Below are 18,991 nucleotides of genomic sequence, written 5' to 3'. Positions count from 1 at the left end.
CGAGTAGGTGCCCTTTTGGCAACGGTGAAACCTTACAAGGCCATGGTAATTCTGGCCAAAAAACTGTTTTAGTGACAGCTGTCGACTGGATAGTCGACGGTGACATAGACGGTTAGCAGGATCTCTTTTATCGGTGTCGTCTTTGCTATCTGAAAACGTTGCATTGACTGAGTCATCATTGGTGCATCCGTCGACAGTGTTGACAAGGGTAGAGGCAAAGTGTGTGCACTGACAATGGCCCCTTCATCGCAAATCTTGCAGTTGGCGAACTTGTTGTCGAAACTACTGCTATCGTCAACAAAGGGGAAGACAGTGATAGTGGGTGTCGTTGCTGTAGACATGGTCACCGTCGACTGAGTCGTCAGTTTCCTCGTAGGTTTAGTAGTTGACCTTAGTTTTCAGAGGCAGGTTTTCTGACGTCTGCGAAGGCTAATGCCTTTTCAAAAGGCACTGATGGTTCAGAAGCTGACAACTTTTGATCATTTTACTCCAGAGGTCTGAGAGAAATCACTTTAACTGTTTATATTTTTTGTTTGTCCATCTTTCTACAGTCTTTTTGGGTGGTTCAGCTATGTCCTCGTCAGATCTGACTTTTTTGAGGTTCTTTGGCTTTAGGGCAGGGTCCATCATCTCCAGAGTCTGGAGTTTCTGAAGTTTTTGCCTTTTGGAGCCATAATAAGAGCCTTGCCTCCTGATCTTTAAGGGTCTTGGCTGAGAATAATCTGCAATGCTTGCAGTCCTTGGGCTTGAGGTGAGGGTACAGGCAGAATAAGCACTCTTTGTGAGGGTCTTCAGAGAAGAGCCTTATCTTCCCACATGCCTTACATAGGTGAAATAACCCTTTCTTTGACCCTCTGACATGTTGGCAGTGTCAAATATGAAGAAAGATTAGAATAGTATGAAAAAAGTTCAAATGAAGGGCACTGTTCCCAGTGACGGTGTGATGAGGGAAAAAAACTGAGCAAAGCTCAGGGAGACTTCCTTTCTACAATGTGCGGTAAGAAATCTGAGCTGTGAAGCCACTGCACAGGTTGCAAGGGTACAAGCTCTACTCTGAATGGTTGAACTTTGGTCATGTACAAAATTATGTGGCTCGCTATTCAATTCTATTGGGAAATGTAATGATATTAGACGTAGATCAAAGGCTAGTCAAGACTACCTTGAGGATGGGGAAGAATTAAGCATGTAAATCTAGAAAAGATTCAATACTGGAGAAGTAACTTTTTTTCTTAACAGGTACTTCTAACTGCTAATCCCTCAGTTTGTCAATAGATGCCAAATCAGCAGCTCCTCAGGTGGTGAGTCTGTGGAATGACTCAGACCAGGAAATCCTGCAGGACAGGACGGGTAAAATGCCACTCTTGCTGGAAAGGACTGTTTATGTAATAATGCTGAATGGCAGATGTCCAATAGTGGTGCAGTGCATGCTACCACAGTGGTAATGCACGTAGACCTTCTGGAGACTGTTTCATGTTCAGCCCATAACAAAACTGCATACGACAATCCATTTGAAGATGCTGCTGTTTTGTAAGTTTTCCCTTCCTCACCAACAGAGAAGCCAAGCCCCCAAAGAGCTGATCACCCACCTGATGCTCGTGCGATCAATGTAGAAGTTCAGAGCTCTTTTGGGATCAAGGGGAACTAAGCCTTCACATAGATTACGGTGGGGAAAGGAAAGATGGCAGGGTGATAAACTGCCCTATGTAGAAGGGTGTGACTCTCCTTGGAAGAAATTATGCCTTTGTAATGAATACCAGTTAGTCTGGAAAGATGATAGTGTACGGCAGCTGAACAGTCACTCTCATGACGAACTGATGTGATCACGGAAGGAAAGCACCATTTTTGGCATGGTTTCCCGCCCACTTTTTGCCTCGTATCTGAAGTGATTTTGACTGGAAGTGCACTGGGCCCTTGCTAACCGGGTCCCCAGTGCCACCGCTATTTCCCAAAACTGCACAGTTATTCATAACAATTGGCACACTCTTAGCACCCTCAGCAAGTCTCAAGCAAATGGTACCCCTGGTACCTAGGTCCTGGGGTACTAAGGAAGGTACTTGAGGGCTACAGTATCAGTTGTGCCACCTTCCGGGACCCCCATCAAACCTACACAGTGCTGCCATTGCAAGACTGCGTGAGCTGGTGAGTTATAATTAAAAACACAACTAGTCACTGCATGTGCCAGGTGTAAGTCACTCCTAAGGCAGGGTGCATCAGGGTGCATGTGAGGGCATATATGCATGAGCAGATATGCCCCTGCTATGTCTCGGTTGATTCTTAGACATAGTAAGTGAACAGTGTAGCCATTTTAAATACATGTGCTGGCCACTACGCATTTCCCAGCTACATGATGGCTTCTCTGAACCACAGGGATGTTTGGCAACAAACACTCAGATTAATAAACCCTAACTGATTCCACTGAGTGAGGGTTTTATTAATAAAGGCACACAGAAAGGGTGTCAGCACCTCCCCTAGGCAGGATGGACATGCCAGGGCACGAAGCTTCAAAGGTCCAGCCGCCTTTGTGATGCGACCCAGGTCACTCCAGATGGCGGAGATGACCGATCCCCTGTTCAAAGTCCACTTTTGGTGGCAGAACAGGTGGGAAAATTAGGCATATTAGGAGGTGTGCCCACTTCATGCCAGAGTGAAGTAGTCACAGAAAGGATGCAGTTACCTAAAGGTGTTCAGATCACTGGCTACCACCTGGCACTCCCTGCCCCTCAATTGAGTAGTTTAGGTGGCCCCCTTGAACCCTAGAACTCAGATCCTGACGACCTACGGAGAGAAGGACACAGAGGAGTCACACCTGCAGAAGAGGAAAAGGAGCAGCAGCTGACCTGGTACCAATCCCACCAACCAGCCTGCTGACCTTGACGGCCTCTAGCCAAAAAGACAACTCGTCCTGCAACTGAGCCTCAAGAAACCCAAGAGGACTGCCTGCCTTCCATAAAGACTGAAGACTCCAGTGAGCTGCCAAGCTGCTCTGAAACAAAGCCTCAAGAAAGGACTCTGCAGGCTCCGGAACAGCAAAAATCCAGTATCTTAGGTGACCACTGCTCCCGATGTCCACGACCCTAGGTGAAGCAAACCAACAGTGCCAGCAAGGTTCCCCAGTCGTCCAGAGTCCGAGTTCATCGTGGTCTCACCCATCTTGGACTCACCTAAGTCACCTGCAGCCTCTGCATGCAGGCACCCCTCTCCCATGGCCTTATGGTGAGAGAAAACCAAGCACCTCCAGCAACCACTGCACCCATCGCCCCTGACCCGATTCGTAGTACGTCACCAGTGCCAAAGATGTCCCCTAGCTCCCCTGAGGTCGAGCCCAACCTGGGTCCACCCCTGCCAGACTCCCGGATGACGCCTGCAGCCTCAACACGCAGGACCCACTGACAGCGAGTGCTCCTGGATTAAGAAACCCGACGACTAAGGACTCCCCTGCGCCCTGGAGAAAAGGACCAAAGGTGCACCTATGTCCCTGAGTAACCCACATTTACATTTGCAACCTAGCTGCTTGTTGTGCCCAACTAGCTCCCTAGCCAGAGCCTGCAGCCTGTTCTCACAAGGACCGATTCCCACTGAAAACCACTGGGCACCTGACGCCTTACTACATCCTTGCACCCAGCAGCACCAGTGCTGCCCGGAGTGATCTGCTGTTCAGATCAGTGCACAGTAGTTACCTTAATTTTCTGAGCTGGGCCTCATGAGTAGTTGTTAAATGGGTGTTTGCTGAATTTTGTTTTCCTCCATAAGATAACATTAAAGAACTCTGAAATTGCACTGTGTCTATTTTTGAAAGTAAAAGTATATATGCTTGTAAATGAACTTACCTAATAAAGAAGTTCTTGGATTTGAGTCATATATAAAAAGAAGTGTTCGTTTTCTAAATTGGTATCAGATTTATTCCTTGAGTGTGTGTCTCATTTATTGCCTCTGTGAGTATAACAAATGCTTAGCACTACCCTCTGATAAGCCTAACTGCTCGCCCACACTACCCCAAAATAGAGCCTTAGTACTATCTACTTTTTCCTCTAAAAGGCAACAAATAGACAGCCAGTTTCCTACACCCGCTCAATCTCTAAGCATGAGTAGATGAAGGTCTCAGGGACTGGGGTGCAAATATGGTTTGGAGGGAGGCGAAGCGGAAGATGTATAGAAGTGCAGAGGGCCCACATACCACACACTTCTCGGCCAATCCAGGGCAATGATAATGATAATGACTTTTGCCCGATCTTGGTGAATTTTCGTGGGAACTCAAGGAATCCAGGGAATCAAGGGTAACTGTGTGATGCAGCTGAAAGTTCCACCTCAACCAAAACATGTGCCCCAAGGATCCCTTCAGTGGATTATCAAGGGCACAGAACTGCTGGCACAGAGCATTTTTTGATTAGGCAAAAAAGTCCACCTGAGGAGTGCCCCACTGGGTGAAGATGTCTTGGATTACCTCTGGCAGATGACGTCACTCGTGATCGGTAAGTTGACGTCGGTTCAGGCAGTTGGCACTAACATTCAGAGACACCGCTAGGTGATTGGTGGTGAGACAGTGTGCCCAAGACCATAGTCTCAATGCTTCCAGGCAAAGGAGGCGAGACCCTACTCACTCCTGCTTGTTTACATAGCACATTGCAATTGTGTTGCCCATCAAGATCTGAATGGAATGATCCACAATGGTGGGAGGAAGGCCCTGAGCGCCAGCTGAATCAACCACATTTCCAGCAGGTTGATGTGGAAAAACCCACTCTACCAGAAGCCCCTCACCCCAGGTCCTCCAGACAGGTACACCACCCTATGGTGGAGGCATCCATGACTTCTGTAGTCACGGCCAGAGGGGGAGTGAAGTCCCTCCCGCGACTGACGTTCACCTCCGTCCGCCACCAAGCCACTTCCGGCAAAGCACTAGGGGAGATAACAATGGAGTCAGACAGGTCTCCATCGGACTGGTACCACAGCCTACGGAGGCACCACTGCAGGGCCCTGATGTGCCAATATATGAGTGTGACTAGAAGAATGCAGGAAGCTACGGACCTAGAATCGCACAACTCTCTGGACTTGGATTACGGCACCTTGCTGGAAAGATGGAACCGCTTCCTGAATGTCTGAATCTCTTAGCTGAAAGAAATGCACAGGAAGAGTGCTGTCCAGTACCGACCCTATAATCTGAGGTCTTTGGGAGTACCACAGATGAGATTTGGGCTCACTGCTCAAAAAGCCCAGACAGAACAGCAGAGATGCTGTCTGCAGATGGTGCAACACCAACTTCGGGAAGCTAACTTTGAGGAGCCAGTCATCAAGGTATGGGAAAATCAGGATACATACACAACCATGATGCGTCCGCTGGACAGGGATGTGGAAGTGCGCATCCTGCAGGTGACAACACCCAGTTTCCAAGCTTCAATGCCAGTACAACGTGAGCTGGGGTCAGCATTGTTAAAATTTCCTTTTTGAAGAAGATGTTCAGGCTTCTGAGGTGCAGAATGGGATGCAGACTACTGTCCTTTTTTAGTACCAGGAACTAACACGTGTAACAACCTTGGCCCTTTTCCTTTACTGGCAACTAACTTCATTGCTGTTTTGAGAAGTTGAGCTGCCACCTCCTGCTGCAGAAGGGCCAAAAGGTCTGAAGGTGAAAAAGAGGGATGGGGCCGGAACCTGCAGGAAGGGAAGGGTGTAGCCCTTTTCTATGACTTGGAAGAGCCACTGGTCCAAAGTAATGGACTTTTTCGGCTGGAAGGAAAAAGGTCACCTGCCCTAGCAAGGCATGTGTAGGCTTGGCGAAGAAAACTAGGCCTGCTTTCCTGTGGGTGGGGGAGAAAAAGAGGAAAAGGAGGATTGCAAAGCTGATCCACGGCCTTTACCACTACCATGGCTTCTGTACTGTCAGATAAGTGTACTCTGCTTTTGTTAGCCCAGTGTGTTTCGCCAGCAGCAAAAGTGGGAGCCTTGTCCAAAACCACAAAAGAGGTGAGAAGACCAGCAGTTCTCAGTCGGCAGAAGCGGAAGGTCCAAAGATCTGGCCGTGGCTTAACAGGCCTTAAACATCTTAAGTGCTGCATCAGCCTTGTCTCCGAAAACACGCACACCACCGAGGGGAGTTCCATCAGGTTAGCCAGGACAGTGGATGAGAACTTGGATGTTCTGAGCCAAGCATGGCAACGTACTGTTCCAGAGGTATCCATAGCACTGGCAATGGAGTTTGAGGTGTCCAAACCAGACTTAATTAGATGGTGGGAGGCATTCTGCCCACCCAGGATGAGCTCCTGAGAGTGCTCCTTCATGTCAGTGGGAACATGCAAAAGTATTATCTGCAACATGTCCCATAAGGAGTGTTTGTATAGGGCAAGGAGGCAGTTGGCAGTGAGCGACTTCAAGACCATACTGCCCCCAGAAAAATGTCCCTTACCCAAGTTTCAAAGGGTTATTACTCCCTGTCAGCATGGGTTACACGGAAGCCGTTGCCTGTTTGGGTCAATGAATGGGAGGCCTGGATAACCAAACTCCCTGGCGAAGGGTGCATACAAAGAAAAGACGAAGATGCCAGATGTGTAGTGATAACGGCAGGTACTGCTGAAGCAGAGAAAGGCTTGTACCATGCTACCTTAAAGGGTTCTAGTAAGGCATTTTTGAAGTGAAACAGGGGTCCTGAACAGGTCGTTGAGGGGAAGAGGAAATCAGTGAGGATGTTGGTCTTTGTCTCTGTTGTTGGCAATTGCAAGTTCAACTCCTCTGTGGCTTTGAGCATGACATAACCTCTGGCATTGGTGGTCCAGTAGGGAAGGTCATAGTTAGCTGTCTAGCCCAGTGGCCCAAAAACAGACAGAGAGACCACGAAAGTCAAGGAGTTACTGATCCAGTTCACCACGATGAAATATCCACAAGGTCACAATCTGTTCGAAAAATTTCATAGAGGCATTCTCAGCTCATTAAGTACCACTGCAGTAATTTATTATGCATTTGTTTATATCTTCTAATATTCATATCTTCAGTTCCCCGTTATAGATTTCTGCCATTTTGAGATCAAAATATAAGCTGTTTTTTAATAAACTGGAGTGGGATTTTTATTGTGTTGTGTTTCTTGCTTACTGACTGTTTTGGTGGTGTTAAATGATTTACACATGATTTTCCCCTAAGTTAGGCCTGACTGCTCTGTGTTAAGCTACCAAGTGTTGTGCGAAGGTTTAATTTATTGAGACCTAACTGGACCTTATAGTAAACTGTGGCATTATTACTTAATGAGATCTCCCAACTAATAACCCAGCATCCTACAGGTGACAATGGTTAGGAAGACCAGATCCCTTGATGCTGGTCTGAACCGGACAGCAACACTCCTATTAACTGTAGGAAACAAAGATGGTTCAACTCAGGGCTCCTTAAAGGCAACCCTTAGAGCCCCGTTGAATGGGAGCAATGGTTTTGAAGTGAAAAGCGCCATCAGTAAGAAATCTGTGACTAAATTAGCTTTCTGCTCAACTGCAGGTAATGGTAGGTCAAGGACTTTGGGTGTTTTCTTACTGACCAAGTGAAATGCCAACATCTCTGGGGAGGGAGGAGGGGAGTGTTCTAGTCCTGAAGTGTGCTCACTGTTAAAGCCTGGAGACAAGTCAATCCCAATGGACTTTTGGAGTGCTAGTACATCTGAATGTGGTCCCGAAACATTGCCACCACCCTGAGAATAAACATCCGAATCACCCCCTATTCTGATATAGGAGACATTGTTCTTCCTCAAGCAGAAGAAGTACCGCTCTACTGGAGTGATAAGTTTAGACAGGCAACAAGGGTACAGGTGAGGGATGCTGCACTCCCACTGATGTCAACGGCAGCACCGTAATCAATGCCGCGAGTGGTGTGTTAGACTGGGTGTAGTGTCATGTCTCACTGTAGCCAACATTTTTCTTATGTCAGTCACAAAGCAGATGGGTATGGCAGAGCCCCAAATGATGGGGATGGCACTGGATAGAATTTGTATAGCACAAGAGGGCATTGCTGAAATGAAGCCGTATGCAAATCTGACCAGTCCTAATGGTTATCAGGGGTACTCCAATGGAATGTCCACCCTGTTAAAGACACCCATCATGGCCTGGCTTGAAGGCAGACGGTTCTGTTCCTGGCGTTGTGTACTCCGGGAAAGCGGGCAGCAAAGCCAGTTGAAGAAGAGGTGGGAGTGAGGTGGTTGTGTCAGCTTGAGGGTCTCAGGCAACACCGTTAGGGAAACCTCCACTAACTCTGGAGGGAACCTGAACTTACCTGTTGATTTTGACCTCTAGGGAGAATGGGAGTGCTTTCTCTTCTGTTTGTGCCTCCTCTTGTCCTTCGAAGATCTGGTGGCTTGGACGACACCGAATCTGGCCCTTGAAAGCAACCTCGTCCTGCAGCACCTCTGATGACCCTCTTCAAAGAGAGCCATGAGAAGCTTGGTCCTAAGCTCTCTGATGGCCTTCGGGTGCCTTGACCTGTCGCCATGTGTGTCCGAGATGAACATTTGGTTGTTGCACAGACTACAGGGCTTGAAACCAGACCTCTTAATAACGGACATGTCCCTGTCTTGGACCAACTGGAAAAGTTTTGTAAGAAAACGTTTTGCCAAAGAGTGGCTCTGAAAGAGCCAAAAGGTGTTGAAACAAGAGAACGGATGCCAGAGCAATGGTCCTGAGTGTAACATGCTGTCCTCACGAGCCTGCACCCTCTACCGTGACTACAAATCTATTGTAGAACTTTTCAGACTAGTGGGACACTTGGGGAACATTTTAAATTGACGTACCCATTAGAATGAAATAATTTTAATTTGATGGATTATTATTTTTTTTTTTTTACTAATTATTACCAAAATGCAATAAATTTGAAAAATGCTGAACAAACTGAAGAAATTCTGATTTGCCCTGGCACACGGGAGATCTGACTGCATATTTGCCAGAAGCCCTCTGCGTAGCATTCATACAAGTGATACAATGTTTATCAGTGGTTAAACATACCATGCTGACAAAGAATATCTTCATTGAAATTCACCTCTTCCTCCCTCTTTTCTTCATGGTTTTCCTCTGAAAGTGACAATGTAAACAGGTAAGAAATATACACAATGTACATAAAACAGAGTAATCATACATCATTTGAACATTTTAACCCCCCCCCACCAACATAAACGCACGTAAGACAGCTCAATTAGCTAAATGCCTGCTGCCGAGATCTATGTCAGTTCACCTTGCGACCCCTTGAGACACACCAGCAGGTAAGAGGAGCTCTTTTTCTTCTCCTTTTAATTTGGTGTTAACCCAGGTCTGACTGTTTGCAAAATATACCATAGTGTAGCAGATTATTGCATTTCTAGTACCATTCACTGGTCCATTTGGGCTCTGCTCCTGTGAGCCCTGAGTTCACTTGTTGCTCAAAGCAAATCAATTTTGCTTGCTTACGTTTATAAGAGCCAGTCATTTCCCCACTTTACAGCCTCTAAATTTTTCTGTCTTCCACTCTGCGCTCTTTCTCTCCTTTTCCTTTCCACTCACCCTCTGTGATCCTGCACCACCTCCTCTTCTGCCGCTACCACTTATTGACTCTGCTTTCCCTCTGGCAGGCTTTTTTCTATCTGTCACTCTGCACTCTTCCCCCCTTTCCCTCGCCACTTCTCTGTTATCTCACACCATTTTCCATTTCCAGGCACTTACTGTCGCTGATTTCCAACTTTGCAGCATTTGTTTTTTCTCTCCTGGTTCTTCTACCCCCTTGCTTTCTCCCCTCAGAGGCCCTGCGGACTACCTAAGTCTGGCCAATTAATTTTGTACTCCTTTGACTACAATCAGAGTGGATCTTAAGGCATTTACTGAGTTATAGCAGAAGGAAGGGATATCAGATTTAGATCACCATTTCTGATCAATTTTGCGCCTGTTAAATATAAAAGTTTTTGAATTTTGTGCAATTCTGCCTGCTTGCTGTTTACAAATCTTTATTGCTGCAAGACTTAGGGGGTCATTCTGACTCCCGCCGGCCGCAGTAACCGCGGTGCCGGCAGGAGCCGCCAGAATACCGATGCGCGGTCAGAAGACCGCTGCGGTTATTCTGTGTTTCCCGCTGGGCGGGCGGGCGACCGCCAGAAGGCCGCCTGCCCGCCCGCCCAGCGGGAAACCCCTTTCCACGAGGATGCCGGCTCCGAATGGAGCCGGCGGAGTGGAAAGGGTGCGACGGGTGCAGTTGCACCCGTCACGAATTTCAGTGTCTGCTATGCAGACACTGAAATTCTCAGTGGGGCCCTGTTACGGGGGCCCCTGCAGTGCCCATGCCATTGGCATGGGCACTGCAGGGGCCCCCAGGGGCACCACGACACCCCATACCGCCATCCTGTTCCTGGCGGCCAAAGCCGCCAGGAACAGGATGGCGGTCGGAATCCCCATGGCGGCGCAGCAAGCTGCGCCGCCATGGAGGATTCCCCAGGGCAGCGGAAAACCGGCAGTACACCGCCGGTTTTCCGTTTCTGACCGCGGCTGTACCGCCGCGGTCAGAATGCCCTTGGGAGCTCCGCCAGCCTGTTGGCGGTGCTCCCGCGGTCCCCGGCCCTGGCGGTCCATGACCGCCAGGGTCGGAATGACCGCCTTAGTCTTTCTGTCTCCATCCTCTATCCTTCCTTCCATTCCTCTAATTAATGCAGCATCTTCAAAGTGTTGTAACTCACACACCTCCATGCACAGTTATCCAAATTGGTTGCCACTCTACATTAACTATAACTTGAGGTAATTGTATTTACAACAACTGTTAAGACATTGCAAATCAAATTTTTTGGGAGAACATAGTGCATGGTATAGTGGCAAGTTATAGTTATTGTAGTGTGTCTACCGAGTTGAATACACTGTGTATGAAGGTACTCAAGTTATAATAATTAGAAGGTGTGGTGTAAAATATAAATTAATAGTATAAGTTTAGGAATCTACATTTTCTGTACTTTAACTTTAGTTTATAGCTAAAGAATAAATACAATTATAGTAATTTAAAGGTGGTGCATAAATTATAAAATTAAGGTACAACCATAACTTAAGAATTTGTGTAGTTTGAGCTTGGTTCGTACAGATTGAATAAGGAAAATGTTACTTACGCAGTAAGCATCTGTTTGTGGCAGGTAGTGTTGTAGATTCACATCCTGTGCATACTCCTCCCATTTAGGTTAGGTTAGGAGTGTTACAAGTTGTTTTTCTTTGAAGAAGCATTTTCGAGTCACAGGATCGGGTGGTGACTCCTCAGTTATACTGCGCATGGTCATCTAGTCCTTTATTAGATTGTTTACCCGCAGGCGCGTGTAATGACATTTACATTTAACCACTGCTCCATCTTGACCATTGACTCCATTTTGAGCGTAACTTATTCTCAAACACCGTCACTCTTCGTGATGCAAGTATTTTTCCACGCACAACTTTTGCAACATGTTTTTCACTCGTGTTTCACGCTTCGTGTTCTTTCTCACCAAGGATATGTCCATAACATGGGGGAGTGAAGAGCACAGATGATAAGATGTACCAGAGGGGAAAGTTTATGGTACGGCAGGGAACAGTTCGGTCTCGGGAGTGCACCTTGGGATATGACCAAACCTCTAACGTGCCCTTTCAACAAGGACAAGAACTCGCTGAATGGGAGGGGAAATTTCTAGAATTCTCCTCTCTAGCTTGTTTAAATTATATAAGAGGAGGAAACTAGACAACTGTGAATATTGAACTCGGGTCGTGAAAGGGACACCTTTGCCCACCGTCATTCCCATTGTGGGTAGTTCTCTCTTCACGGTCGAAAGGGTTCACGACCTGTTGCTGGCAAAGAGGTGAAGGAAGCGAGCCCCATGGTGATGCATTATTTTTAATTCTTATTTTTAGCTTTGCATTGTGAACACATATATAACCACTGTATATGCAGACATATAATCCATGATTAATGTAGTGTATTTTCCTTGTTTGTTTCTATGATCTTTATTATTATACTGCTGTGATCATTTTTGGAGGTATATACGTGTTGCTGCATTTGATCTACCCGATTACCTTATTCGAACCTTAAACAGTGCTTTAATAAATGTATTACTCAGACTGAGATCTCTGCATTGGAATTCCTTTTACTCATGTTTCCTCTCAGTCTGAAGTAGAAGCAAAATACTTTTATTTCACTGCTGTGATTATCTTCAAATGTGCACCTGTGTTATACATAACTGACCTCCTCATTCAAAACTTGCAAAGTGCCTTAATAAATGCATTTCTCTGACAGAGAGATGCATACCAGAAATTCCAATCAGTATTTGTGTATCTCCTCTTAGTCTGCAGTAAAGCAAAACAGCGGGTGAGAAAGAGTATAGGGGAAGTATAGCGAAAGAGAAGTTCATGCAAGTGTATCTACATATGTACAAATAGAAGCAAATAAAAGGTAACTGGAACGGCCACAGGTGTCTGCGGAGGAAAGAGGGTCAATGTTAATCTACAGCACTAAGTGCCACACGCAGATTTTCACATTTTCCGTTCGATGGCATGTGTGGCTATAGATACACACGCTGCATATAGACTGTAAACCAGTCCCTCTATGAAAACAGTGGCTAGCCTCTGGAAGTTACATATGTTTGAAAAAGTGATCTTAGCACATCCGGTTTGAAAAAGTGTTCTTAGCACAGCCTATTCTTAGCACAGCAAGTGTTCTTGTTGACATGTTAGTACAGCTATACAATAATGCTTCGTGAATGTATGGGGTATAGGACAAGTAGCTGCTTTGCAAATGTCAACTAAAGGTGTGGTTCCTAAAAAGGCCATGGTGGCCCCATTTTCCCTAGTAGAATGTGCTCTAGGAGTCACAGGAAACTGTCTTTTTGCCTTTGCATATCATACTTGTATGCATTTACATATAAATCCAGCTATGCGGTTTTTAAGTATTGGGCTAACCTTATGAGGTAGAGAAAACATTACAAAGAGCTGTTTAGTTTTCCTGAAGTCTTTGGACCCATCAATATAGTACATGAGTGCTTGTTTGACATCTACAGTGTGGATAGCTCTTTCTGCAACTGATTCAGGTTGCGGGGGAAAAAACGGGTAATTCAATGGATTGATTGATATGAAATTGAGAAACTACTTTGGGTAGGAATTTCATATTGTAGGAAGAACCACCTTGTCTTTGTGTATTTGGAAGAAAGGTTCTTCCAACATTAGGGCCCGGAACTCACTATCACATCTGAGTGATGTGATAGTGACTAGGAACGCCACTTTCCAAGAAAGATAATGAAGAAGACATGAATGAAGTGGCTTAAAAGGAGGCCCCATGAGCCTAGTAAGTACAACATTATGGATCCAGGATGTTGCTGGAGGCACCCTGGGTGGAATGACTCTATTAAGGCCATCCATGAACCGTTGATAACTTAGATTCTGAACAATGAAGTATGTAGATGAATAGAAGTGTAAACTAAATTTGCTTTCTGTAAATGAAGCAAGTAACAAAATGTCCTGGACAGTAGCTTTAATGGGGTTAATTTGTTTGGTTTGAGAGCAGCTGTAAGAACGTTTTGCCTCGTTTCTGACGTGGCTTTGATGGTAGTGCACTGGGTCCCTACTAACCAGGTTACCAGTGCGGGATCTCTTTCCCTAAAACTGCATAGTTGTTTTACACAATTGGCAAACTTGTTAGTTACCACTGTAAGTTCACAGTAAATGGTACCCCTGGTACCTATGGCCCGGGGCACTAAGGAAGGTCTCTGAGGGCTGCAGCACCAGTTATGCCACCCCTAGGGATGCCCCACCAAACCAACACAGTGCTGCCATTGTGGACTGTGTGGGTTGGTGCAGGCTAAATTGAAAACATGACCTGTCACACACCCATGTGTGCCGGGTCCCTTATCACTGCATGTGCAAGTAACAACTAAGACAGGGTGCATGAAAGCACATGTGAGGACATATAAGCACAAGCATATATGCCCCTATGTCTCTGTCGATTCTGAGACATAGTAAGTGAACAGGGAAGCCATTTTAAATGTATTTGCTGGACACTGGTCATTGTGAGTTCCTTATCTACATGATGGCTTCTCTGAATCCTGGGATTTTTGGTATCAAACATGTTAGAATAATAAACCCTCACTGATCCCAGTGATCTATTTATTAATAAATGCACACAGGTGACACCTTAGGGGTGCCCCTTGAAAATCAGCCAACTCCTAGTGTGTTGACGGACTCGTCCTGACCAGTTCATCCACCATAGACACAAGCGTTTCTGGACCCCCAAGGTGAGAGCCAGCACTCTTGAGGGCCTGAGCCAAAAGCCTGCAAAGGGCGGAGGTGTTATCACCTCACCCAGGCCGGATGGGCATTCCAGGGTGGGAAGCTTCAAAGGCCTTGCTGCCTTTGTAATGCAACCTGGGTCTCTCCAAATGACGGAGATGGCCAACACCCTTGTCCTGACACCACTTTTGGCAGCAGCACAGGAGGGATAATTAGGCAGATTAGGAGGTGTGCCCAGTTCATGCCAATCCCACCACTAAGGGGTCCAAGTTGAAGTGGAGACTTCTTTTCAAATTACTTTATCTTACTTGGAAGGAATTAGGCCACTAGGGTTAGGGTTATGCCCACTTCCCAACGGAAGTGGTCATAGATGGCCTATTGGCTACAACCTGGCCCTCTCTGTAATGCCCCTAAATTGATTGTTCAGGGGGGAGCCCCTGAACCCTAGAACTCAGATCCTGACCTAAGAAAACACAGACAAAGAGGAGCTGCAACTGCAGAAGAGGAAAAGAAAATGCAGCTGACCACGCCAGACTACCTACTGACTTCAAAGGACTCTGCCAAAGGACTTGTACGGCCTTCTATAAGGACTCAAGTCTCCCATGAGCAGCGGACGTGTTCTGCAACAGAAACTTCAATAAGAGAACCCTGAAGTTGCTGGAACCACAGAAACCTGACACCTGAAGTGACCAATGCACCAGATGTCTACAACCTGAGGTAAGCCAGCCAACAGAGTTCTCCAGCTATCCAGGGACGAGTCATATGTGGCCTCAACCATCTTGGACTCACCAGGGATGCCTGAAGAGTCTGCACGCAAGCCCCCATTCCCACAGCATGGTGGTGAGAGAAAATCCAACAACTCAAGCAACCACTGCACCCGCCACCTCCGACCTGATCTAAGGTGGGTCACTGGTGCCAACAACGTCCCCCCGGCTCCCAAGTCCTCGAATCCACCCCTGTCAGACTTGCAGACGATGCCTGCAGCCTCAACACACTGGATGCCCTGACTGCGAGTGCTCCCGAATGAGAAAATCTGATGCCTAAAGACACCCCTACCTGCATGAGTCCCCCTGGGCACAGGATAATAGGAACAAAGGTGCACCTACGTCCTGGAGCACCCCAAGTCTACTACCTTCCTGCTTGTTGTCCCTGACTGGCTTCCTATCCAGAGCCTGCAGCCTGTTTGTCAGAGGTCCAACTCCCACTGCGAACCACTAGGCACTCAACGCCTTACTGCACCCGGCCAGCCCAGTGCTGCTAGGTGTGACTTGTTGGTGTGGTTTTAATCAGTGCCCAGTACTTACCTTTGCTCTCTGAGCTCGACCTCATAAGTCATTATTAACCCTGTGTTTGCTGAACATTGTTTTCCTAATTAGGATTACTTTGAGAGATCTCTGAAAATTGTAAAGTGTTGATATCTGAAACTGCAAAGTATTTAAGCTTAAAAGTCTGCTTACCTGACTATGAAGTTCTTGAGTTCGAAGCATATATAAAAAGAGTTATCTTTTACTAAATTGGTTTCTGATTTATTCTTGGGCTAGAAACACTGCCTGAGGCTCCAGATAAATGATGTGCATGGACTGGTGACTGAGATAACATAGACCATGAACTGTGAGGTCTTGAAGGTGAGCGTCCCAACCCATTAGTGATTCATCTGTGGTCAGAATGAGCTGAGGTACAGGGTCCAGAAAAGAATGCCCTTTCAACAGTTTAGTGGTGTTCCACCATTGCAGAGAGAGGTGAATAAGGCGGTCTAACACTAGCCCTTTCAGATGACCCTTGGAGATGATGACAATAGAGCACACCATCATCCCTAAGAGGTGCATGATAATCCTGACTGTGTATGTATGACTCTCCTGAAATTGTGGGAGAAGGGAGTGAAAACTCTGAATGTGTGCTGCGTTAACCCCAACTCTGCATTAAGAATGGCTCCCACATGGGGCTGAACCTGAAGAGGTTGTAGATGGGATCTGATAAAGTTGATTGTGAACCCTAACTTGTAAAGCATGTTTACTGTGGTTTGAGTGTAAGACTCACACTGCTGTAATATGCCGGCTTTGATTAGCCAGTCATCTAGGTAAGAGAACACATGTATTTTTTGCCTTCTGAGATGTGCAGCAACTACAGTTAAGAACTTTGTGAATACTCTGGGAGCAGTCGTGACTCCGAAAGGCACGACTTTAAATTGATAATGTTTTTCGTCAACCACTAACCTTAGATAGTTTCAATGTGCAGGGTGGATGGGAATGTGGAAGTAAGCATCTTTTAAGTCTAGTGCAGTCAAAGTCGCCTTGTTGAAGAAAGGGAATAAAGTCTCATAGAGTAACCATGTCAAAGTGTTTTGAGAGAATGTAGTGGTTTAATGGTTTGAGATCCAAAATAGGCCTGAGCGCTCCATCTTTTTAGGGATGAGAAAATATAGGGAGTGTACTCCTATTCCCTGGTATTGTAATGGAACAGGCTCTATGGCACCTTTAAGAAGCAGCACCTGCACCTCTTGTTTTAGAAGGGTGAGACGTTCTTGAGAAAACCTGTGAGAACGAGGGTGAATGTTTGGCGGTGTGGTAGTGAGCTCCAGACAAAAACAATGTTGGATAATGGAAAGGATCCATTGGTCCGATGTTATATTTATCCACTGTGATTGTAAATTTTGAAGTCATCCCTATACAGGTGTGGGGCTCAGGCAGATGTATGTAGTCACTGTTTAGATGTTGAGGAAGATCCATGTGTGGTAGTGCTCTTGTCTCTGCCTCTGGTGTTGTTGCCTCTATAGGTCCCACTGAAAAAAACCTTGAGAATATGAGGTTGAGGATTGTCTAGATTGGAGATAAATGGTTCTGAGGTGGTCTCTTTGTAACCACCTCTAAATTTGGAGTGACAAAAATTGCCTGTGTCAGACTAAAAAGCGGACATCGACTTTGCAGTGTTCGTTTCTTTTTTGAGGATCTCTAGAGTGTAGTCACTTGAGGGCTGAAAAGGTGTTCTCTGTTGAAGGGCATGTTGAGAACCGCTTGTTGTACCTTTGTCTTGAAGTCAGAATTTCTAAGTCAAGGTAGTCTCCTTAACAATATGCTTGTGCTTCTACCTTGTGCAGCTGTGTCTGTGGCATCTAATTCACATCGTATAGAATTATTGGAGATGGTTTGTCCTTATGTAACAGTCTGCTGGCCTCATTTGCGTTGCTCATCTGGGAGATACCGGAGTAGGTCCTCCATTTCATCCCAGTGAGCCTGATCATACCTTGATAACAAGGCCTGCGAATTAGCAATGTGCCAATGATTTGTTGTTTGGGCTGCAACTCTTTTGCCTGCCCCATTCAGCTTTTTATTCTCCTTGTCTGGTGGAGGAGAGTCCACTGTGGCCTGGCAGTTGGCTTGCTTTCTTGCACTGGTGGCCACTATTGAATCTGGTGGTACCCGAGACTTGATAAATAATTTATCAGAAGGAGCAGGTTATACTTTTTCTCCACTCTAGGAGAGATAATACTAGAGCATACTAGCTCCTTAAAGATGTAATCTGTGTGAAAAATCATGCCAGGGAGCATAGGGAGGAACTGAATATCCCTATGTGTGGTAGTTAAATTGTCAAACAGAAAACCCTGTTCTATCAGATCCCTATGGAGCTGAACATTATGAAAAGGAGCTGCCTGTGCTATGACATCCTAGTAACTAGTAGAGTCCTTTGGTAGGAAGGGTCTTGTAGGGTATACATCTGGGTCCGCATTTATCATGGGATCGGTGTTATATATATCCCATGGGTCTGGGTCGTAATGTGCTCGACCCAAATACTACCCTTTAAATAAAGTGAACCTTGAGGTGTGAGTTCTCCTGTAGTAGGAGAGGCAGGAGAACAAGGAGGGGAAGGAGGTGTAGAAGAAGGACGGGGTGGAAGTGATAAGGAAGGAGGAGAAGGAGGAGGAGAAGGAGGCAAAGGCTTAGTCAAAGTAGTGGTAGTCTTGTCCATAGTGGCCTTTTTTGGAGGTGGCGACGTGTCCAAAGCCTCTTGGAAGGATAATTTCCTCTTGAATGTGACATAGGGGGAAGCAATAATACGCCCTGTACCTTCCTAGATATGGAGGCAGTGCTGTTTAGCGTCCTTAGTCTCCAATATAGGCTCAATCGGAGAAAGCATAGTGGAGGATTGACTTGAGTCCGTATCCTCCAAAGGAGATGACTGCTTTGTTTTCGGCACCGATGATTTCGGTTGGTGACTCTTTGTCAGTACCGAAGCAGCTGTTAAGGCTGGTCAGTTCAGAATCTAAGTGCTCGGTATTGAAGGTTTGCTGGAAGTAGCTCGGACCAAAGTGCTGGAGGTCGATGCCTAAGACAATGAAAAGATCTTGGCTGGTGTTGGAGCCGAGCTGAAGGGCGAGGCAGCCAAAGTAGTTTTCCGAAACCGACCAAGGCCTTGTGGCGGTCGGGCGACCTCTGTAAGGGGTTTCTTAACAGTCTTTGGGTGGACAGGAGGGGTTGCTGTACTCACTAGCTGCGCTAACATCACCTCGTGACTCTCAATCTCTGACTGAACATTGGAGTCGGAGTCTTGCATGGAGAAGGCCTTTTCTTGTTGGGGTTCCTCCTGTGCATGGTCCTCCCCAAAGATGTCTGGGGTGTCTTCTGGGGATTTACGTGCCTTCTCCAACCTACGACCTCTTCGGTCCCGAAGGGTCTTCTTTGATCTGAAGGACTTACAGGTGTCGCAGGTGGCTTCTTGATGATCAGGGAGAGGCACAAACTACACGCCTGATGATTGTAAGTGTGGGGGAATTTGGAATAGCACAGAGGACA

The 18,991-nt window shown here is 46.4% G+C and overlaps 1 protein-coding gene across 2 annotated transcripts in view; it reads right to left on the bottom strand.

The window, feature by feature from the left end:
- USP48 (ubiquitin specific peptidase 48) overlaps positions 1 to 18,991 on the bottom strand; it is a 774,242-nt gene that overhangs the window by 472,071 nt on the left and 283,180 nt on the right. For both annotated transcript variants that reach the window (XM_069240019.1, XM_069240020.1), the window contains exon 15: positions 8,964 to 9,029. In XM_069240019.1, the coding sequence (XP_069096120.1) occupies positions 8,964 to 9,029 (66 nt within the window). The remainder of the gene's footprint in view (positions 1 to 8,963; positions 9,030 to 18,991) is intronic.

The sequence above is a fragment of the Pleurodeles waltl genome, chromosome 6 (genome assembly GCF_031143425.1).
Source record: "Pleurodeles waltl isolate 20211129_DDA chromosome 6, aPleWal1.hap1.20221129, whole genome shotgun sequence".
Lineage (NCBI taxonomy): Eukaryota > Metazoa > Chordata > Amphibia > Caudata > Salamandridae > Pleurodeles > Pleurodeles waltl.
The sequence above is the reverse complement of the archived record's forward strand: the minus strand, read 5'-3'. Positions and strand labels throughout refer to the sequence as shown.